The sequence below is a fragment of the Seriola aureovittata genome, chromosome 17, assembly GCF_021018895.1.
Source record: "Seriola aureovittata isolate HTS-2021-v1 ecotype China chromosome 17, ASM2101889v1, whole genome shotgun sequence".
Taxonomy (NCBI): domain Eukaryota; kingdom Metazoa; phylum Chordata; class Actinopteri; order Carangiformes; family Carangidae; genus Seriola; species Seriola aureovittata.
This window is the reverse complement of record NC_079380.1, coordinates 17,814,222-17,837,838: the sequence shown is the minus strand read 5'-3', so window position 1 is coordinate 17,837,838 and position 23,617 is coordinate 17,814,222. Positions and strand designations below refer to the sequence as shown.

The window sequence follows — 23,617 nt, the reverse complement described above, 5'->3', positions numbered from 1 at the left end:
CACAGAACATGATTTTGGATCTGTTGAGGCAGAGCAGGAGGTAAAAAAAAAAAAAAAGCGCTTAAGGTCACACACACATATCACTCTAGTCCACTCCTTTTCTCTGGCATGCAACTGATTGTTGGAGTGGCATTTAATTAATCCTGCCAGAAAAGGTTAAGAAAAAGAAGAGAGAAGGGAGGGAACAAAATTAAAGACATAAACAGAGGGAGAGATTCTGAAAGGCGCTCTATTTGTCCAAGTGAAAAACAATTAATTTCACTAAAGCAATTTAGCTCAGCTTCACTCTGCAGACACTGAATTCGGTGTACTCAATCACTTATTTGGCCAAATTTCTGCATTTTTTTTATTCATTCCAAAAGATGAAGGCTGGTGATTTCAGATATGTTGTATTTCTTAAAAATCTACAGTATGCTGATCTCTGCTTTAAGGTGGATAAGTTGTTACTTTTAAATCCAGGTGGTGAGAGTAAATGTGAATCCTCTCCCTTTGTAGTTTTTATTGAGTCCCTGGGCAAGGTATTCAACCCCTGCAGAGAGGCACAGGAGAAGAATTGTTGTACAGGTGTGACTGTATATGTAGACTAGCATGCAAAGAAAAAAAAAAAAAAGAAAGAAAGAAAAAAGGTTCCTGCTCAGTGAGCAAATGAGGCTCATCTTACATCCTCATCATTTCTATATGTCTGAGATGCATGGACGTTTACCAAGAAGACCTTTTTCAGATGAAATGCGGTTCAGAGGAGTAATAAGAAAAGGTTTTTACTGCTTCATACCACAAGATGACAATAACACTATCCACAGCGGCTGATAAAGTCATTGAGTACGTCATCAGGGTCTGAGCTCTTTGTCTTTTAAAAGTCATTGTCCAGAAGCTCCTCGCCCACTGGAGTTTAACTCCTCTCTGTGTTCTCATCTTCTCATTCATGCAGAGCACAACTGCACCGGAGGATATCTGAACCTGGAAGTCAAGGCAAAATTGATGATAACGCTGTATTGTTATGACAGTAATTTGCGTTTTGATATACGACCTCTTCTGGGGGATTACTGTTCTAAATATTCAGCTCCTCTCTATTGTGAAAATGAGACTTTCAGGCTACTGTCATCAAAGCAATACACGTGCCAGAGATGGCAGCAACTGGGGAGCGCAGGATGTGACACAGGTCAAAGATGACTTAATGCCACTTAAAATTGTGTGTAACTTGTTAAAAGTTGACAACATTGTGTTTATGTTTATGAGACGCAGGGAGCTTAGAGGTGACCTTCACGGCGACTCGCGCTTATTGGCTGTCAGGAGTCGGAGACAATGAGTACAGAGCAACACAACCGGGACAATGACAGGACACACAACAATGATCAGTGGCTTCCTGTGGAACAACACTTCTGCACCCTTTCCAACAATTGCTCAGAGCCGCTAGATTACACACACACACGCACACACACACACACAAGCCTAGTCCCTATTCTGCCAGCCTTGCATCAAAAACTATTACTACTTAGACTGTGTTGCCATCTCCCGGCCATCAAGTTTCATGAACTCTTCTACCAGTGATGTAAGGATGGGTGACAAATGTAAGGAACAACCTGAACAGATGAGTGCAGAAACATAATGAATACAGACACTTCCACACAGGTGCACTGCATGGTATAATTAAGCAGCAGACGTCCAGTTGTGTTCTGTGGCAGGTGTAAAAATGCAGAGCGGGCCCAGCTGATTTCTGATTTTGTATCAAGATGGAAAGAGGAAAAAGATCAAAGTGACTTTGAAAGAGGGTTCATTGTTGAGACACGGATGGCAGGAGCTTCAGTCACTAAGATGCTCAGCTGTGTTTTATTAGGAACAGTGATGGGCGTTCGGATCTAAAGGAAGGACGTCAGTAAATAGGGTCAAAAATTGTGGTCGACACATATCATGACTTTGATCCTCGTGCATTAGTGTGATATGTAGAGAAAAAGAGAAGAGCAACTCTTTCTCAGGTGACTGAGAATGTCAATGCAGGACGTGATCAGACTGCGTCAGCGAGAGCAGACTGTCAGTTACATAAAGAGGGATATTACAGTGAGGCTGCAGTGCTAAAATCCCTCGTTACAAAGATAAATGCACATTCGAGAGTTCAGTGGCGCAGAAGTCTACAATGATGTGTGAAGTGATATGGTCAGAGGGAAAGGTCACTGCAAATCAATACAAAGTTGCTTCTGAGTGATCACCTTTATCCTGTGATGAAACATTTCTATCCTGATGGGATGGGGGGGGGGGGGGGGGGGGGGGCTCAGTGAATGGTTTGACAAGTATGAAGATGATGTGATATGATATGACTTACACTGTCACCAGATCTAAACTCCATCAAACACCTATGGGAGATTTTGGACTGACGTGTTAGACAACGCTCTCCACCACCACCATCATCATCAAAGCATCAAATGAGGGAATGGTGTTCATCCCTCCAGGGCCTTGTGGAATCAGTGCAAAGGAGCATTGAAGCTGTTCATGCCAGCGAAACTACCGCCTACACATCTGTGAACTATAAAGTGCAAAATGTTTCATTCACACACTTTACATAATGGTAAAATGTAAACATAGCGCAGGGTGCTAGGTGGTAAATTTGGAGTGATTTCAGTCACAGTCTCTGTCTCCCTCTAGTGGAGGAGTAGGTGAGGTGCACTATCGTGATCACAGCCTGCTGACTGCAGAGACACCTGAGTCCAGGATATCCATACACTCACTGAGCACTTAGGAACACCTGTACAGCTGCTTAGTCATGAACTTATCCAATCAGACGGTCAAGTGGCAGTATCTCAGAATGCAACACATTATTAGTAACCAATCTGATTAAACCATCCTCAATACATATTAAACGAACTGGTCAGAGAGAAGGACAAACAATGTTTTCTGTATCAATAATGTTTATTTATTGGGCTTTAAAAAAGGAAGTCTACAAATTACAATAAAATAAAAGGAGATGCTAAATACCTGGTGGTCGACAGCCAGTTCAAAAACTGTAATAACCATATATGGATGTTAAACCTTTAAATCCAGTTAAAGCTCTCTTTAAAAAGCTTCACAGATCATACAGAATTTAGAATAAAATAGAGAACCAGTGTATTCCCTTTGTGTTTGTATTGCACCCTGTACAGATCAGAGCCTGGAATTTGTTTTTCTCTATGTGTGTGTTTTTTTTCTTTCCCTTTGTGTACCACCTATCTGCTGTCTTGGGTATAATGACTAAGGCACTTTCTAGATAAATGTTTTTTTCCCCCCCTATTTCCACTTACTTCAAAGTGAAAAGCTGCAAATACGTGGCACACAACTTTACAGAACAGTATTTGTTTTGTTACTAACACAGACAGCATAACACATTCAACCACACCACGTGAATCCCCTGATCTACTGCACTAAGAGCCGGTTTATACCACCACATAGAAACAAGAAAACAATGAATAAAACATTTGTCACCTATTTGCAAAATCAGGTCATTATCTCAGGCTTTTGATAAGTGTAGATACAATAGCAAGACACAACTGCCTAAAGAGATTTTTGAGTTTAACATAGTGTACATGGTACAGAGAGAATGACATGTTCAGATTCTTAGAGCATCCTAAAAACATCACTGGGCTTCTCGTTTTGAGGTTTGTACCATTTCAGTTCATACATGTGACATAACTTTCTTAAATCATTTATAAATTACCATGACAAGACATGGCAAAGACAAATATTAACATTTGTGTTTTTAAAAATGCTGCTGTTACATTAAAGCAGCCAGTGGAATACAACAATTTAACAGTATAGAACCATAAGTTAACACCCTACACCAAGATGTTGACATTGATTATTATTTGCAGCTGTGTTTTCTATGCAAGAATCGAGTAAATTTCTTTTATGATCAATAATGATAAGCCGGGTGTTGGTTTTCATTTCTGATGATTTGTATGAAGTGTGCGATGTCTCCTGCAGCTGAGCTTGATATATGTTACGATCATGACTAAAATCAATGCATGATTGTAAAAAGCAGGAAAGAGGGGGCTGTTGAAGAGGTTGCAATGTATAATGAATATCTTCCAGAATTCAACTGCTGCTCCATGTTGTTCCAGTGAGAAATATGAGTGGTCCAGCAGAGGGACCCCTCACTCCAGATAACTGCAGCAGCCGTGACAAGGCATTTGCATAGCTTATCTCTACCCTTTATGAGATGTACTAAATACATTTAACAGTGCATGTGGGCAGCTGCACTGTCATGAGTGCAGCCTGCGGAACATGATAATGCATTCAAAGCACCTGGATAACTTCACTGAGGATACAGTAATGGTAGAAGGTACAGCATGTTGCACGTCAGTTGTAGCTATGACGATCATACACTATATGTAAATGTCAGAACCAGAATGTAAAAATCAAGTCATAGGCGGAAAATCGGCACTGCAGTGAAAATGGAAACCCAAATCTACAGACGTTAACTCAGGTCAACTTCAAGTACATCACAGCTCATTAAGGGACTGTACAAAAATAAGTAGAGAGAGAAGGGGGTCAGGAAAGGGGAGTGGTTATGATTTCTTTTTCTTTCTTTTTGCTGGAATGGCGGCCTTCCTGATCTATATTTTAGTCCATTCTTCTCTGGTGAGATTTACTGTAAAATTATTAATAGTAAATAAAAAAAGAGATTAAATAGTTGCATCAAAAACATGGCTTTTGTGTGAGACAAGTCATAGCGGCGTATTTTGCCATATATCACGGCTTGATTTTCCTCATCACAATCAGCCAGTTTTAAGAGGCAAAATGTCCTGACTCTATGTATGTAGTTATAATTAACTAAACGTTCATTCTTTACTAGCTTACAGCAGCTCCCATCTTAATGTGTTGTACGGCTGGGCGATATATCAAACTATTTTGATTAATTTGAATTTTTGTTCTTGCACAATGTGTAAAATGTCTACATCAGTAATGTAGATGAAAGCTTGCCACATTAGCCCTCCTGAGTCCCAACAGTCCTATAATTTGTCAGGTGATTACTTGCACTGTATGACACATGGACGATGGTGACTCCAGTTATGTTCAAGCAGCTAACAGTCATATCTAAGAGGATTCAGGGTTCTACATGTTAATCTGAACTGAAGGTTTGTGTTAATTAATGACACATAAAGTGATGTGTGTGTGGACTGGGTGGCTAAGCTTGGAAAAATGGAGATATTTCATCTTTGATCATTTTTTTTAAGCCAAAAAAAGCTTCCAAAGAAAATATTAATAATATTAGGAAAAGTGGAAGATAGGGTTCGTCCACCCCTCAACACCCGAATCATTTTTAATACAGTCCCAAAAGAAAGCTTTCCTCTGTTTGCATAAAATGAAAAATATATAATATTATGCCCCTTTTTAGTGGAAGCCAATCACTCATAGTTGCTTCGCAAACTCCAGGAAAAGCGGCAGGAAAATAATGTGCACTATCAGTCACTGCACTGACTGTATTGCACTCAGGATGACAGCGATGTATTCATCAAAACCCTGAAAAGCTGATATTCAGCATTTCTTTAAACCCCATTAGCCCATCAACATTCTACTTTTCAATTTCAGCATAATGGATGATTTTGTTTGCTGTGTCAGCATTCATACAGTATGATCTCTATCACCCTGTTGACATTCTGTGTTTTTTTTATAATTATAGAATAGGATTTGATTTTTAAGGTCAGGGAAGACGGCTCTCTCTCGAAGTGATGATTTTCAGCTGATGCATACCTGTGGGTGTAAAAGTTCTGCTGCGGTCATCATGACCTGAAGTAAACTGTTGTGTGTGTGTGTATGTGTGTGTGAGTGTGTATGTATGAGAGAGATTGAGTGTGGAGGGGGGCACTGATGATAATGCTAACATTTGCACTCTCCTCTGCTCCAGTGCACTAACGCTCATCACCACAGCACCAACAGCCAGCGAGAAGGCCACAGCAGCGGAGCAGAGCACTTGACTCCCTTCAGCTCACATTGATCGCATGCCTCTCAATATGCAACGCTGACCGACTCGGTGTGAAACCCTGCTCGCTCCACTTTAGCGTGCTTCAACCAGTCTAATATGTGTTTGAAACTCACTTAAAAGCTTCATACGACAAAAAAAAAACCTCTCCGACACTACTGAGCACGCTTTTGCAGGATGTAAAGCTTAATATTAAGGACACATTAGGTGCTGATGGCTCATTAACTCAAGGGAGGGAGAGAGAGTACAATCTTAAGATGGCAAGAGGAGAGGGGATCATATGCACAGTAGCAGACCATGCCCCTCCCCCCCCACTAAGTGCTGCAGAGATGCAAGAGAATGAGTGTGCATGTGAGGATCTGTGCATAAGAGGAGGGGGGGATGGGGGAAAGAAAGTGAGAGTGTGTGTATTTGTGTGCGAGTGGAGGCAGCTCCTACAGTTTGATGATGGCTGCAGATCAAGCGGGGCAAGAGAACGGACAGGTCAGGAAATGGATTGGCCGTCGGTGGAGGTGTACGCTCAGCTGGCCAGGTTTCTGTCTGCCTCACCAGCACTTCATGCATTAGGAGCTGGAGGAGGTTCGCACACAGAAAAGGAGGCGGAGGGGTTAAATTTACTAGGCTCTAACACTGAGTATGACTAGATCTGTTATTGTTCCGATTTTTTTTTTTTTTTTATAAAAACTAAGCAAAGATTAAAGATTTGTCAACATCAAATCCCCAGGGGATTTATATCTCCTTAGTAAGAAAGCTCCTCTTTACCAAGCTGAGGGGGAGGTGATGGTGTTTAGAGCGGTTGCCCAGGAGGGAGACTGACAGCCTGGTGTAGTACAGTGGGACAAGGGGCGTGGTCTCTCCAGGAGTGTCCCAGGACAGGAAAATGTGCTTCTCTTCACGTGTGTCATGCTTATGAGGTCCGACAGCAGCGTGCACAATGCACTCCTCAGCACCGTGCCGCTGTGCGCCAAAGCTCTTCATGCACAATCTCACACATACACACTCAAGTGCACACTCACATACATAAAGATAGCTCTCTTATGCACGCACACACACACACACACACACACACACACACTCACAAAATCCCTCTTTCTTTCTGTAAGCTGGGACCCGCCAGCAGCAAGAACAACCATCCATGGCTTTGACCCTGAATCAAACATTGAGAGGACGAGTTGTTTATGTAGAAAAATAGAGGAATTTCCAGAGGCTGATAAAATGTCTTTGGCACTTCTGAAAACACAGCATACATAAAGGAATCGACACCAAGTATAAAAGGCCAAACTCGAAAGCTCTGCAACCAGAAAAAGATTAAGATAATCCAGGTTCATCCACATATGAGTCTGGCCAGTCCTGGGTGGATTTGAGCCTGAACAGGCCCGTACTCCACCATCTCTCCGTCCACAGTGATCACGCCTTGCGGAGAGATGGGCTCCAGCCGCAGGGCCTTCACCTTCTCGTAAACCAGGTGGGGGCAGCCGCACGCCAAGTGGGCGCCCTTCTCCATGGCGAGGAAAAGGCGCAGGAGGGCGGGCCGGGAGATTCCCGCTGTCACGTAGAAGAGATGAATCAATCCGTCGTCTGCCATCGCACCAGGGACCGTCCACAGGTCCTCCGCAAGATGGGACTGGTAAATAGCCAACACCAAGACAAAGTCCTCCTCCCTGACTACTGTCCAGCTCTCTGGGACTGGCTGGTCCAGGCCAGGGAGGAGAGAGTCCACTAGTGCTAAGGCCTTACCATCACTCTGGGTCTCGGGTCTCTTGGTAGTGATAGCGTTGTTGGAGGATTTGGTGATGGTGTTGTGGTTGGAGTTTGTGCTGTTGTGATTGTGATGAGACTTGTGACTTGGAGAGGGGTTGGGGATGAGCCGACAGGAAAGCGAGGAGCAGAGTGAAGGGTGCTGTGGTGTGGGGGGAGGGTGGTTAGCCTTGATGCTGCCTTTTGGAAGTTTTGGCGCCTCCTTAACAGGCAGATACGCTAACCTGCCCTGATAGACTCTGAGGGTGGCCAGACGCACCAGGGTGCCCATCAGGAAGCGGATGGCTCCGACATGGCGGTACTTCTCGCTCTCGATGTCAACATCTGCCACAAAGCCCCAGGCCAGGGAGAGGAAGGAGAAGAGGCGCTGCCGGGAGGCCAAATGGATCGACACCAGGTCCATGGAGCCAACCAGTCCTTTGCACAGCATGAAGCCACAGCTCAGTAGTAGCTCTTCATTCCATGCTGGAGGCGACCTGAGGAAGTCATAGCAACATTGCTCTTCAATATAAACATGTCACTGTATATCTTTTTAGTGTATTTTTATTTTTCTGAATTATATAAGGCTATAAATATGATCTAAACATAATATACTGGTTGTGCTATAATTTCCATAGCTGAGGAAATGTGCATTGGTCTCAACAAGAATATATTGGTTAGTTATTTTGATGTATTTTGCTGTATTCTTTCTACTTTTTCGCTAAATTTCAGTTCATTTTACTACAGTACATTAAAGATATTAAAATTATCTGACAGTTTTCACCTTGTTGTGTCTTTATATTATGTTCATCACGAAAGAAGTTGTTCTGGGAGAAAACCTCGAGAGCTATTATTCATTGCAGTAACAGGTTTTTACAGTATTGATGACTATTTGTGTGATGTGCAAGTTTATAAAGTTTTGAGTGGAAAGTTTGGTTTTGACGTGGACGTTTGAAGTTTGTGAAGATGTGTGTGCAGTTATGCATTTGTGTTTAGAGTTTGGGGAAATGGAGCATAATTTCCAGAGATGTGTCTCAGCAATGAAAAAAAAAAAAAAATGTGATTAAAAAAAAAACTTCATAAACAACCAATCACTGCAGTGGTTGCGCCAACCCACCGCAACACAGCCACTGGATAAGCTCGATTGACTGGGTTCTTTTCAGTCACAAACAAGGAGCATTGTCCCACTCTTTCCGTAATCTGATATAATGCTGTGTTTTGTCAAATTTAAGTTTGTTTTTTTTTACCCTCACACAGGCAACAACCCTGGGGTAACCAATAAATTCTTATTTGTTACTTTGCTGTTTTGCCAACAACCAACCAGCAGATGGAGATGACATAAAGTTAGTAGTGGATTTGTGCTGGCTTGACTGGTTCCACAGCTGCACTCGGGACTATAATCACTCATAATGTGCCAGTTTCTAAACCCATTACATCATTCCTTTGAGAGTTATCTGCAGCCTAAAATGACCTCCTGCTGCAGTGAAGCGGTTCCAGTTTGCTCCACTGTCTCTCCCCCCTCCCAAGGAATGATGTGCCCAGTCAGCCTTTGGCATAATTACACAGAAAGGAGATAAATCGTTCTTTTTTTAGGCTGAGGAAGGTTCTTCTTTGCTCATCCTTTGCCCTTTTAGTCCGTGCATTTAAATGACTCATTAATGGACTCACTGTGAGTAGTGGTGGACGGAGGCAGCCAGGGCATTGCCTGAGCCACCTGGTAGAATACCCAGAGGGGTCTGGATGGCCTCTTGCCAGTCCTCTCGCTCCATCAGACCATTTATCACCTGAATGAGGAAGAACAAATAGAAAAAAAGAATCAGACATGGTCCTAAATAGAAAGCAGTGGCTGTGTATGACCAAAACATGTATTTCATGGGTAGCTACAGCTGTTCTGTGACATGTATGGCAAAGCCAGGGAACTTGACTTCATCTTGGCTAAAGATTTATACACCCACAACACAGCCCATACACAAATGTAATACATATACATATTTTGAATTTTCATATATGAAATATATGTACATATGAAATCAAAGCACATATATAAAATATTATACATGAAACCTATTAGAAATTGTAATCATTTCATTTATTGACATATAAGTCTAGCCCATAAAAATATCTATGTTTATGAACATATGCTTATATTTTAGATATATGTTACATAAATATATATCCACCCCACAGCCTGTGCGTATATGGTGATATTATATACAGTATGGAGCAGGAGTCTGAGACCGCTTTCCCAGAATGTGAAGCCGGACATGTTAAGACAAAAGTGAAAGGAAAAACATATATAAACATATAGAATTTGTATATTGTTTCAGTAAACCTAATTTTATCATACTAATTTTACTATGAGTATTTTATATATGTTATAAACCTATATATTCATATAGCCAGAGGATGTATACTTATGATAATATAGATGACATATATAGCAACATCACTCTTGATACAGGGATTTCTGTGTGGGAGTACAGCGTTGAGCAGAAAAGCTTCCACACAATTGCCTCTTAGCTTCTTTAGCAACTGAGCCCTTGTGTCACGTCAAAATACAAATAAATTTTTTACAGGCCGATTCTGAAAAGCTCTAAGAATAGAAACAGGGTTGTGCGTTTACGTCTTTATATCATTTCCATCTATTGTGTCACCATGAGACAGACATATGTCTCACCTCAAACAGCAGCCCATCTCCGGACATGATAACCAGGGCGTCCCACTGCCTCAGGTCAGCCTTCCTCACCACCTCCCGTGCATGGTTCTGGTGCTCTGACAGACACAAGAGATGAGAGAGAGAGAGAAAAAAAATACACGACAAAAACAGAAGAAAAAAAAGGGCAAAGTGTAGGACAAGCTGACGAAATAAAAACCAGGGCAAGGGCAGAGAAAGAGACACGCTCCCTTCATCGCCAGCCTCCGGGGTAGGATCAGGGAGATTAGGCAGAAAAGAGATTCAATTTCCCCCTATCAGGCCAGACATATCACATTAGCCCATCCAGTGGCTACTCAACAGCTCCAAGGCAGCTTAGCTGGCCTGCAAACATCTGTGACCGACAAATATCTGCATGTGTGTATTCGCATTCAGCACTCAGTGTGCGTGTGCACAAGTGTTGGTTAATGCGCCGGCAGAGGACCGAGCTATTTGTTCAGCCTATTTTTATTGGCAGCATCCTTGAGTGGGTCCTTCTGCAGGGGGTCTCTATGGGCTCATTCCGCCAGCATTAAAGTCTACACTCCTACCAGTCGAGACTCTCCAGTGCAGTGCTGTGTGTGTGCGTGTGTGTGTGTGTGTGCGCGAGTGTGGAAAAGAGACAGCTTTAGAGAGAGAGGCAGGCAGGCAGCAAAGAAGTTAGTGATTATTGATGCGCTGCCATCATGAAGGAAATATTTTTTCCACTCCAGACAAGATATTGATCGAGGACAGAACTGAAATAAAAACAACTATCCTCTCCTTTCCTTTCACTTTGCTCAACCTCTACCTGTCCCGTCTGTCTGTCCCCCTTACACTCTCCTGGGCCTCTCTCTCTCTCCCCCCAGTTTGTTTGCTGTGTGCTGGGAAGGCTGGAGGCAGTGATGCAGTGCTGTGTTGACAGACACAGGCAGACGGAGTAACTGCACTGCACAGCTGACTCAGCACTTTGATGCTTTACTTCCCAGTCACTTCCTTATTCAAGGGGTCACTGTTGATGTACGAACATGAACATCAACCTAAACTTGACATCAGGTTTTCATATAATCCAATCATTGGTGATGGCTCTGTAACACCGGGTACATCCCAGTTGTTTTTACTTCAAATGCGGCGCTTTCCTCCTCATGTCACACTCCGCCGCCTTCTTCTGAGGTTAACCAGGGTAGAAATAAAGCTTGGTACACTGGATGCTTCATACAGTATGTAAAAGGTACATGCTGACACAAGAGGCGCCTCCACTGGTACTTGTCCCTCCTTGGGCAAAGGCTATGCGATACATTCATCAAGGAGCTGTGCCCTTGGCAAATGTTGTGCCAGTTAATCCACTCAGTCACATCTGGCTTGCTGCCGTATCCGACCACCGAAGGCCCTCAGCGACCCATATTCTCCCACCCCTCCTTTCCGTTCTGCTCCATTCTTCTTCGGCCTGGGTCGACGTCAGTAATTACTCTGTCTTTTTTCATCAGCATCCAGCTGCTGACCTTTCTTTAAGTCCCAGGCGTCCGCACAAAGAGCCTGCATGCACATCAGCCCTCTGTCTCACATAAATAAACAGTTTCCCTCCTTTTCCTCTGCTTTTGCTGTCACACTCATCTCTTTTTGAGATGTATCAGAGCTGTGGCAAGAAGAGACAAGATACTATTCTTACATGTCAAATTGTTGATCCTGTCAAACAGAGTTGGGGCCGGAGTGGAGGGTGGGTGAAAATTAAAGTTTTAAGGGTAGATGATGCGCTGTGCATGGACTTTTGGCATTAAAGCCTGTCCCTGTTCCCCTGCAGCTCCTTGGTATTCAGAGAGAGGTCACTTGGAGTTCAGAGCCTCTGATGACAGTAACCAACAGATCACACTGGTTAAGGTCACAAAAAGCCACCAGAAACTCATACAGAATGTGGAGCAGCTGCGGTGCCTTGCATGAGAATTTAATGTGTATCAGTGTGCATGTGCCTGAGCACCTGCAGATGTGTGCGCGTGTGTGTGCGCGTGTGTGTGCGTGCGCATGTGCTGGTGTTTGCTAGGAACATGTGGTGATTACACAAATAATGCATAATAACTGCAGAAAGAACAATTGCTGCAGAGATGAAAGTTTGTTCATACTGTGGTTATGCCAAATTACACGTGTCTTGTTGTTCTTCTTCCATGGATGGATTACTGGGTGCAAAGGATAAAGCCCACTGACCCACTGGGCCCATGGGCTTCTGTATGACGTGACATTTAATATTTCTAGTTAGAAAGTCAATCAAATGACTTACAAAAGACACAACACGACCATAAACTACATGACAGACATTTTTGTGTGTCTAAGAGTCAGAGTTCTGGTTCAAAATAACTATATTGTATTTTTGTGACATGCACACAAAGTGCCCAACCCTCATGGGTTTACAAGACACCAAAAGTACAGTTGCGGCAGTCAAACATCTCATTTCATTACAAAATTGCAGGGTATTTTACAGCTTGGTCTTAAAATATTCTGCCTTCTCTCTCAATGAAATCTTCCCCATGACAGTTTCCTTCCCGAAACAAAACTCCAGTTTTTCATAATAATCCAGCCAGAAGAAATTCATATAAATAGAAGACATTTTACTAAATACAGTGTAGTACCTCCCTTAAGTCCTTGCAGACAGGATGGCAAAACCAAAAATGATGTGTGGTAGTGTTACAACCTGTATGATCCCTTACACCAGAAGCATAGTCAGACACAGGACACACACATGAATTATTGAGTTGTTTATAAGTATAGAATCCCGGATTCGCATATTGTTTAACTTTAGTTCAGTACAGATCCCAGTTCTCTACCTGCTGACTGAGCTGGAACACTAACAGCTTCTTTCAATGCTGTAAACCCAAGATATTTGCACTCATCAGTATATGACAGCGCTGTTGAACCAAAATTAAAAACAACTTAATTTCTCTTCAGTAATTTTTGTCTAAATGTACTATTTGTGTTTTGTCTTCTACAATGTTCAGTCTGAAGATGTTTTTCATGTTCAGCAAGTAAATTTATGTCATCCACATATAATAATATGCCCGCAGTCTGATCCTCAACTTTAACTCCCAAGCTAGAGGCTTAAACCCCTGGCACTGAGTGGTAACCTGGGATTTTATTTTGAAGATTTAGGAATAATTTTAATAATGGAGTCTTGTGCAACTGTGTAGGAATAATACCACTGTCTGTCTGAAACAATTCAAATAACTTTACTTTGGAAGGTTCATCAATTCCAGTAGCATTTTCAGTTATTACTATTATTGGCAATATTGCTATAAATGTTTAGCATCTTTTTCAGTTTTGATTATATATAGGACGGTGGGGTCCTTGCATGTCTGTGCTCAGGGTGTCATAGTTTCATTATCTGTCCATGATTGTACCATGGCGGGGTTGAAAGTTTAATCCCCTCAGAGCTATTCCATGTCTGGGTGACGTTGAAAAGAGTGTTATATAAATGCATGACTAACAGAGGTCTGCATGTGAACAAATAATAATAATAATAGTACTAATACTTTTCAATACAAATAACAAAGTGCTTCACACAGATCATTATTACTAATAAATGTTACTAACCTGTGATGACGAGTGTGTAGGGAACAGCAGCCTCGGTGAGCATGCCCTGCACGTGGCCAGTGAAGAGCTGCAGAGCCTGGCCACGCCCACTGTGAGGGTTCACCAGTATCATGACCCGGCAAGGCCGACGCACCTCTGTATACGCCACACCTGAGACACACAGAGAGAGGTGCTGGAGTGAAGGCAAGGATAGAGATGAAGAGTAAGTCTTCTTATGCATGATCAAATATGTCAAAGAATGTATAAGGACAGCCTCGTCCCTCCGGGTCTCTGTGGCACAGGAATGTACTAAGGAAAAAAAGAGCAGGGAACTTAAAGTCATAGGCCGTGACAGCATTCACACTGAAGATGCTTCATGATAATGTGACATGCTACTTTCTTCCTAGAGAGAGGGCTTGCAGTTGCTTCTCAGTCGGGATCTTACAGATTATTAATAGAAGTTCTGTGGCAGTGTATTAATGCCCATGAGGGGAATCTCCTGTTGCCTGCGTTTCTCAAGGAAAGACAGAGTAATGGAGTGACTACACTTCATCACTCCAGTGGCTGGTAGGGATTCAGCACAGATCTGAAAAGTTATTTTGTTTTGTTGCTGTTATACCATCATCACTAAAGCTCAATTATTAAAACATTTATTTATTTTTGTTTATTTCAGACAAGAACTGGAGAGAAAAAATTACAATTTACTGATTTCTGGGTGTCATGGGTGAGATTATTTCTTGGCTGGGAAAAGTCATTTCCTGGAGTCCTCACTTGTTATCTGGCAAACGATATCATCAGTAAAATAGCAAATTGGTATCTTTATACTTTAGTTTTTGCACAGAATAAACAAATGAGATACGATACATTAATAAGTGAGCTTTAGAGGAACTGGTAGAGGTTAAGTTTCTGTTCAACAGAGCCGGGTTAGTTGTTTCCCTCTATTTCCAGGTTTTATACTAAGCTAAGCTAACCGGCTACTTCCTGTAATAGAGTGGCATCAATGATGATCAAATAATCTCATTGCTTTAATATGACGTTTGCCTTGAGTAATTCGAGTTATTTGCTCCATTTCATAAAGTTTCATTCTTCCTTTATCCATATTTATGTGGGAAGATCCAGTTTAACCACTTAAGTGAAATACATTTGTTGGCTGCCACTAAAAGGATTTTTTTTTTTTTTTTTTTTAAAGTGAATTCAGAGAAAAGCTTCGACCTCTGGAGGAGCATTTTGCAGCGGATGCATTGACCTTTAAAGCAGACCCAGACTCACCAGAAACCATATCAAGTGAATCTGAAAGGACAGGGACAAAAAAAATCGTTCCATTTTGGGATGTGGAGGACAGTTTGAAATTCCACCATTATCATTTGGCTGCAGTTGATGCTGACTTTGGTAACAATAGTATCAGAAGCATAAAAGCGTGTGATGGATGGTTAAATCCCACCACCTCCTGCTTATAATAAATAAACGGATCAAGAGAGATACAGTAAGATGCCAGATGTGTTCTTTTGACTTACTAACATCTATCTATGTCCACTCTGAGTGTTTTTTCTTCTTTACACTTCGGAGCCTCAGTTTCCAGTACTGTGACCTGTGATGCACTGCTGCTGTCGCTGGCTCATTCTTCCTCATTTGACCTGTGGTGTGTCAAAGCGGAGGTACAAAAATATCTCAGGGACAGAGATGTGGACCCACCAGGAAAAGTGAGGTGAGAGTGCGATAACACACTGGCACATGCCAAACTCTGCCTCCATTCACCCACACAGGGTTTCCATTGTTTTTTACTTGTATTAGAGCACAATGTGGCCTCAGACACAAAAGGTCCTCTCCACACTTCCAGAATATAGTGGAAACTGTCTTTTGACAGTGAAATTGCTTTAAAATCAGTTTTTGCACTCAAGTGTGCTGAGCTGAATAGAAGTCCTTGAAAAGGTCAAACCTGAAGTTGAAATCCTTGCTCCTTAAAAACAAATCCTCTGGCAACTTTGGCATTGGAATTCATGACATAAAACCCAGAACCAGATACGGTAGAGAAATAGCTCTTCTGTCTTGGCCAGTGGCTCCAGACCTCTGAATCACTGTCCACATCTCAGATTCTTGCAGCAATTCAAATAGAATAATGAATAGAATGAAACAGCCGTACAGTCTGACCATTATGCAGCTAATTCAAACCCATGTAGTGTTACTCTGAAACGTTGAAATTTGCAAGGGAGCATGCAAGGGAATACTTATTCATTTCATTACATTAAATATCTTAGAAGGTGGGAATTCTGTCAGATCCCCTAACTATTTGAATATATTCTAACTGAGAAACACAACAACAATTTCAGACATGATTTTACATACTGTTAGCATTAAAATAGTGTAATGTGATGTAATGTAACAGCCAAATAAGACTAAGAGTCAACAGCCATGCTAGTGGCTCTGTGAGACTGTAGTAAGCTTTTCAGCTTACCCAACTATTTCCAACTAGATTTATGATGATTATAACTTTAATTATTAGGTATAAAACTAGACTTGCAAGACAGCATAACAGGGTGCAAGCGCCTGACCCAACTCAGAGACAAAGCTGGACCAATCAGGAGCATGATGCCATCGCTGAATAAAATTAGAGTGGATAACCAGGTTAGGCCTGATGGAGAGGGCACTAGATGAAGAATTAAGGGATCACCAAAGCTCAACTCATCTCAAGGGGGAACACAAATGTCTGTACTGCAAGTGTCTCAAGTGCATGGCAATCCATCCAATAGTTGTTGAGACATTTTACTTAAAACCACAAATGTCAATCTCCTGGTGAGATTAGAGGAAAAGTCAGGGGATCATTAAAATACATCCTCTGGGGACCATGAATATCTGTACAAAGGTAATCCGTCCAGCAGTTGTGGAGATATTTCAGTCTGGAGTTGCAGACTGACCTACAGACATTGCAAAGTTTTTCAGAAATGCTCTAACCCACTTGTCATTATTGTCAGAGTATGGGTGATCATGAAATGCTGAGATGCTGATTATGTACAGTAAGTTACAAGGCAGATTCACCTATGACTTACACATCTGCAGCTTAATATCACAGCGCCGCAATAAACCTTGCCTTCATGAAGTGACTGAGGTGTTTCTAATATTTAGTCTACCCATGTTGACATAAATGGGGCAGACAAAATGTTAGAAACCTCTCAGCCAACAGTTCAGTGTAGTCAACTACATCCTGTCAAGTGATCATAACTTCTAATCAGAACCTCTCTAAAATACTTAACTAAATCCAAAACTTTGTTGCACTATCACAGGAAAAAGAAAATCTACATTGTTAATAGTTATTTGTTTTGCACAGGCCTCTTCTCTGGACATACCTCCTGGGTTGTGTCTGTGTCTTGTGTGTGCATGTGTGTGTAGCCTGTCTGTGTGTGACAGGAAGTTAGATGCAGGGTGTGAGAGTGTATGTGAAATCTGTCTGATGTGAAGTCAAGATACCTGTGGGCACCCATCACACCGGCAAGCAAACTTTCAGCTGCGGCGTGTGTGTATTTCACAGTCGCAAGTGGGTAAACACACACACACACACACACACACGCAGAGAGGTGAAAGACTGGATGTGACAATGTGTCAGTGCTAACAAGTGATGAGCTGACAGAGCAGTGTTACCGTCTCGTTGCCACAAGTATATCACTATGCAGAAAGACTCAATTTTACTAAATAAAGATGCGATGTGTCTTTTCTGGCATACTGCAGCACAGGTGGGATTTGTTAAAACATAAAACCATTCAAGAAACTCCTGGAGCAGAAACAAATGTGTGGGCAATTCAGTGAAAGCAGCCTCAGTGAAACTGACACTATATCCAGACTGGACTGACGTGTCTGCAAACAAGCTGCATTCCAGGGTTGGGTGAGTGTTTGCTGGAGAGGAAGGGAGGAGGTCTGCAGAGTATAAACCCCACTGCCCACTGAGGCATCACCAGGCTGGTTGGGGGGCGCTGACAGGCCATCACAGCCGTGTGTCACAGAGCAGAAGACAAAGGCTCCAGAGGGACTGAGATGCTGGACAGGGCGAGAGGTCGTGGCGGTGACGCATTCAGCTCTCGTCTCCCTCACTGGAGAAGTAATGAAACCTGGCACACATTTGCACATTCTGAGGGTGTTCTGGGTCAGAATATAAGTTTTGGGGAAAAAAATCAATACAGTGTACAAAGCTATTGCTGCTCAGAGAGAAATCAAAAGAATTTAAAATTCCACAGCGTATAAATGTTGAATCTCTAACTGGCCTCCTACCAGCCATTTGAATAGCAGAAAAGGATACAGCCGATAGCAGCGAAGGCAGCCACTATAGGAAAAGTCAAAGCAAGTAACAATCAGCTCATCCTTTTGCATGCAATCTGACTTCTGGAGCTTCTAAGCAGGGGAAATACTTCAACAGACCATTAACGTGAGCAGGAAAGTATCATAGTGTATTCACTTCATTATTTACGGCTCATTCATTCCAATGAACTTTCAGTGAGAAGAAAAACCCTGTGAGACTATTGGTGTGATAGATTTCAGCACGCACGCACGCACACACGCACGCACACACGCACGCACACACACAAATTAGTGGAGTTACAACCTCACTGTGAACAATACCTTCACATACTAAATTTCATGTTTATCTACTTTATACTTAAGTGAAAGTGAGTCACCGTTATGGCTCTCTGCCTAAATACCAATCTTGCACAGCAATTGCACTTTTAATCCAACCTTTCTATCTGCAAAGCCAGATGAGATGACATGCAATTAACTTAGGGGGTAAATACTCTATGAGGGATTAGTGAATCACACTGACTTTCATACACCCTCTGCAACAAGGCAGAAAAGCAGCTATTCTGTAATATTAGTGCAACATTACTCATTTAAAGCACATAATATACTCTGCTAAATACTATATTATTGGCTGGCCTGGATCTGGAATGCTAAAACAAGCTTATAAATTAATGATATGATCACATCATTGCTGTGTTCAAAAGAAGTGAAGAAATGAGAATCTGAAATGAGAGACTAAAAACGGTTAGATGGCTGAGCTTGTTGATTAGTATGTGTGGTCTGAAAAGCTGGACCTCTTTGATGAGTCCAATGAGAGGCCAATGACCGGGGTGGGTGGAGGAGGGGGGTTACCTCTTAGGTTACCATCTGCCTGCCTGCCTGGCATGCAGGGCTGAAACCCAATGTCCTGCTGGCTGCAGAACAGAGGGAGGCTGGATGTTCCTCATCATCACACAGAGCCTAGTCTCTTTCTGTGTTTGCAGTGTACACCTGGAGGCTGCTACCAGGAGGGTGACCTCATTCCTCCTCCGGCGACTAACACTTGCCTCCATCTTTGGTGACCAACATTCCAAATTAGTCACTGCCAAGTCAAATATCCGCTTGGTCTTTGAACTGCTCTAGCTGGAGGTGGAGCTGCAGTAAAGGATATTACCTGACCCGACACGGTGCACTCAGAATTTGCACCTTAATGACAAACACAATAATTTTGGGACCCAAAGAACTTCGTCTCATCATCAGCAAGTATCACCACTACCTCCCTGATGAGTGATAGGGGTAATTAGCTGCATAAACACTTCTCATATCATATTCATAGTAATTACTGTCTCACTGTATACCAGGATGGAGCACAGAGAAGCTAATGAGACTGGAAGACAAAGGAACCTGAGGACAGTCTGCATTTTAAACAGAGCGAGACATGATGAGACCTAATTAGACGTAGCTGCTGCAGAGCGGGATGAAAAACAGCCTTTGTTTTGATATGATTTTTCCACCCATCAATGATAAAATTTCAGTGGGGATTTACTGAGCAGGAATAATGACGCCTGAGCAGTGGTTAACACTCTCCGCTGACAGAGGATCAGTTGAAAATCTAACTATTTAAGTGATCAGTTTTGTGTGTGTGTGTGTGTGTGTGTGTGTGTGTGTGTGTGTGTGTGTGTGTGTGTGTGGGGTTGGGTGAGTGTGAATTAACAGTAGGTACAGCAGGCTGCAGATCCAGAACCATCACTGGAATGAGGCAGCTGTAATTGCTGCTGGCAGGTAGAATACCTTTCACAGCAGGTGGAGCAGGTTTCTGAGAGCAGACCACATGTGCCAAACCTGTTTTTGGCAATAGGAAGATGTAACCATGGTCGAAGTATCATGTGGGGCTTAAGTCAGGTCAGCCTAGATTAGCCTACTTTCAAATGTCCCCTACTTTACAAGACTTTTGTCACATTTATAAAAAGGGGGAATCACTGTGAGGACTGGTTCTATCCTACCTCATGGCATTTTTTATCTTCTCATCAAAATAGCTAAGATAGATACCTACATAGCCCTGCAGTATAAAGTTGTGTACATTAAATGTTCATTCTCAGGCTTCAAAGTGATGTGACCCGTGTTCCCACATGGCACTCACCGTCTCTCCGGGGCGCCTGCAGCACTGAGGCATCTCTGATGGCATGAGCCCACCTCTCAGCCTCCCGGAGGTTGGCGAGCGGGTCCTGGACCAGCGCGACCCGAAAGCACTGCTCCACTCTCTGCCGGGCCACTCCGGCGCTCATCCAGCGCCTCTTGAACGGGTAGAAATAGGCTGTGAAGTAGGCTCCGACGTCCGCGCTGTCCGGCCCTCTGTACGCCCGGCAGCCGATGCAGTCGGTCAAGTTAAAAACAACCTTACTCCGGCCGGGTGACGAGGAGATCCTCTGGACGGTCAGGGCGCTCTCCGTCAAGCTCACCGAGTACCGGACCCTGTCGTTGAGCGTGTCGGTGAACTCCCCGTACAGCGCGGCCACGACCCCGTTTCGCTGGCGGGATGGGTCCGGTTCAGAGGCGCCTCTCTCCATCCCGGACGGAGAGTGCCGACGCGTCCCGCAGGCCGGTGTGCGGATAGCGGTGCGGTGTAGACTCCGATCCTACTACCAGCCTGCTGTGGGACCCTTGAGTGTGATAACAGCAGCTTTCCTAGTTCAGAGTCTCTCCCTAGTGACTGAAAGGGGAATGGCAATAATGGAGCTGGAGCAGAGCGCAGCCGGCTGTCCTGACACCAGCCGCTCCTCCTGAGGAATTCAACATTTTCTGCCCTCTCTGTGCACAGGTTCCTAGTGCAATGGGTTATATCAGCTCATACTAAACTACTTTATCGGTTTCAACTCACTATTTGTAAGCCTCGAACAAATAAATTTTAACAATAAGCCCACATCGAATCATCTTAAAATCTAACATCTGGCCAGATCTTTTTTGTCTATATAAAAGTTACAGGATAGATCCCTGCTGCAGGGTCGCCGGGATGTTTAGGATACTTGAAAATAGCCATGATGAAAATCTGTCTAGTTTCTGATGACATTCAGATATTAAAAATACTAGCCTATTATTTTTTCCTAATACAGGTTCCTTGGAAGCAATCCATGGAGCTCTCAACCGCATCTCATGATACAATAATGTAGCCTAACTCCTCCAAGAGCCATTCTGTCAGCTAATGTTACTTCTACTTTACCTAGTAGGATACATTCAATTCTGATAATCTAGGAGTAAAATCAGGAATGCCGGACTTTTACTTATGAAGGAATATTTTTACTCCAAAAGATCTCAGTAGCTACTTCTGCACCTCTGAATTCAGTCTTTTTTATTTAGGTAGGTTATTTATTGCCGCCATTTAGTTTTACTAGCCTATAGATATGTGTAGTAGCCTATTCGTGTGACAGGAAGTCCGTACATGAAGTAGGCTATAATTCTTCTAGTTGTTCACGCTGTATAATGAAAAATGCCATCTCAGTGGGTTAGCCTATTGCCTTATTTCATTGACCTACTTGTGTTAAGTGCAAATGTAATGTTGGCGTTTTTGAGCTCGTTTGTCGATGCTGAATGAAGATGTGCAATTGAATTCATCGCACTAAAGCGTCAGTTTCTTCTATTATCCAACTTGTACAATGAAAATTGAACAATAAAGTCGAAAGCCGGAAACAGAGACAGCTCGTCTTCAAAATAAAGGTTGTGTGTTTTGAACAAACGTGCTGACTGCAGCGGTCAGTTTAAGGAGAGCTAGGCTTAATAAATAAACAAATTCCCTAAAAAAATGAACATAATTCATAGCTGTTATAGGTTTTTTCCGCAAGTCCATAACTGATTGGGAATACTTTTCCGGTGAACACTTGAATTATTGGGTCTTGCGATTCATGAATGTGGCTATTCATTAATTTATTAATTTGATTAAGGTTACTTTATCTGTTAATTTGGGCATTTTTTAAAACTTAAATAATAAGGCATACTGTTGGAAGTGGGGTCACGTGACTGCTGGGCTGAAGAGCAGCAGGAGAACAGGTGTGTTAAGTCGGCAGGTGATGCAGGTGCCTTGAGTGTCCTTTTTTCTGTGTCCTGAGCTCATTCTCTGTTCCCTCTAGTCAAGTCCAATGTAATCCTAGAACAAAAAGAAAATTACATTTTTATTTTTATGTTTATATGATCATTTGAATAAGATCCCCAATGCGCTTCTATAATGACTTTAATATTTATAATATTTATAATATTAGCCTGTTATTTTTCTGCACCAGACATATTCATGGATTGTGCATAAAAAGGAAAGAATCCAACTCTTTTCGAGAACTCACATTTCTTATTCCTGTGCCCCAGAACAGATTGGTGAATATTTGTGAACATGCAGCATTATCCTCTAAAGTTAGAAACCAAATGGAGAACCTTAAAATGTGCAATGTCATCCCAGTTTGCTCCAAAACAATGAATGGGGGACTGAAGCTGTGAAGTCATTTGTGTAATTTCTTGTCCAACACATTTCTCCCAGTGGCTCAAAGTCATTTCAGCTTTATAACTTCAGTTGCCTTATAAAAACAAGCCTTTGGCATTTTTAGAATATGACATTTGCAGGTCTATAGGTCATCCAGAGTATATTTTTCTACTATATTGGTTCATCATTTGAACTCATTAGCTCTTAATGTGGAGCGTTCAATTAAAAAATGCATTCCACATTTTCATTTGTCACTTATGACATTAAATCAATATTTTAATGGTATACACTGTTGACACAGAACAAAGTCAGAGCTCCTTGTGTTGGCTCTGGAAGATTTGATGATTGTTTCTGATTTCTAGCTTTAGGACAGATTATATAGACTTAACTGTCCTTGGACACAGGAATGACATGTGACATTTAAGTGTTTTGTCAAATTTGCTTTCAAATGAATGAACTCTATGTTCATAAATGTTGCGATTATTTATTAGTATCTTGAACTTCATGCACAGCTGCTATTTAACCTTCACTTCCCGGTGCAGTTCCAGACTCGGCCCAGTCATATGAATAAAAGCGTAAGAAAAGTAAACTGTGGAACCATCGATGTGGGGAACGTGGACCTACGCCTGTTATTAACACATTCAAACATTCATTCAAACAATACATCCATGACGGAGAACAAACAAACACCTGTAACAGCCGGTTGAGCAGGACGGGGAGGGGAAGAAACCGAGCAAAGGAGAACTTCACTTTTAAATACACTGCCCTCATGCGTTGATTGGGCAGTGTTGGCGCCATTTCAGATTTAAATGAAAAATCATGATGGCGTCAGTGAAACACCCCTGGTAAAATACTTGGATCGCCTGCTCTTCATCACGCCGGTCTCCAGGAACCCTGGTCCTTTTACATGTGTGTGACACGCGTGATGCACGCGCGCGCACAGACACACACACACACACACACACACACACACGGGGGCTAG

At 42.5% G+C, this 23,617-nt stretch overlaps 1 protein-coding gene across 1 annotated transcript; it reads right to left on the bottom strand.

Moving 5' to 3' along the window:
- Nucleotides 1–2,888: 2,888 nt before the first annotated feature.
- On the bottom strand, nucleotides 2,889–21,846 carry LOC130185861 (sphingosine kinase 1). The gene is made up of 5 exons (XM_056402579.1): nucleotides 20,314–21,846; nucleotides 13,935–14,084; nucleotides 10,362–10,456; nucleotides 9,353–9,468; nucleotides 2,889–8,181 (listed from the first exon to the last, which is right to left on the bottom strand). Exons 1-5 carry the CDS (start codon nucleotides 20,738–20,740, stop codon nucleotides 7,272–7,274), a joined length of 1,698 nt encoding a protein of 565 aa, XP_056258554.1. The 5' UTR covers nucleotides 20,741–21,846; the 3' UTR covers nucleotides 2,889–7,271.
- Between the last annotated feature and the right edge of the window lie 1,771 nt (nucleotides 21,847–23,617).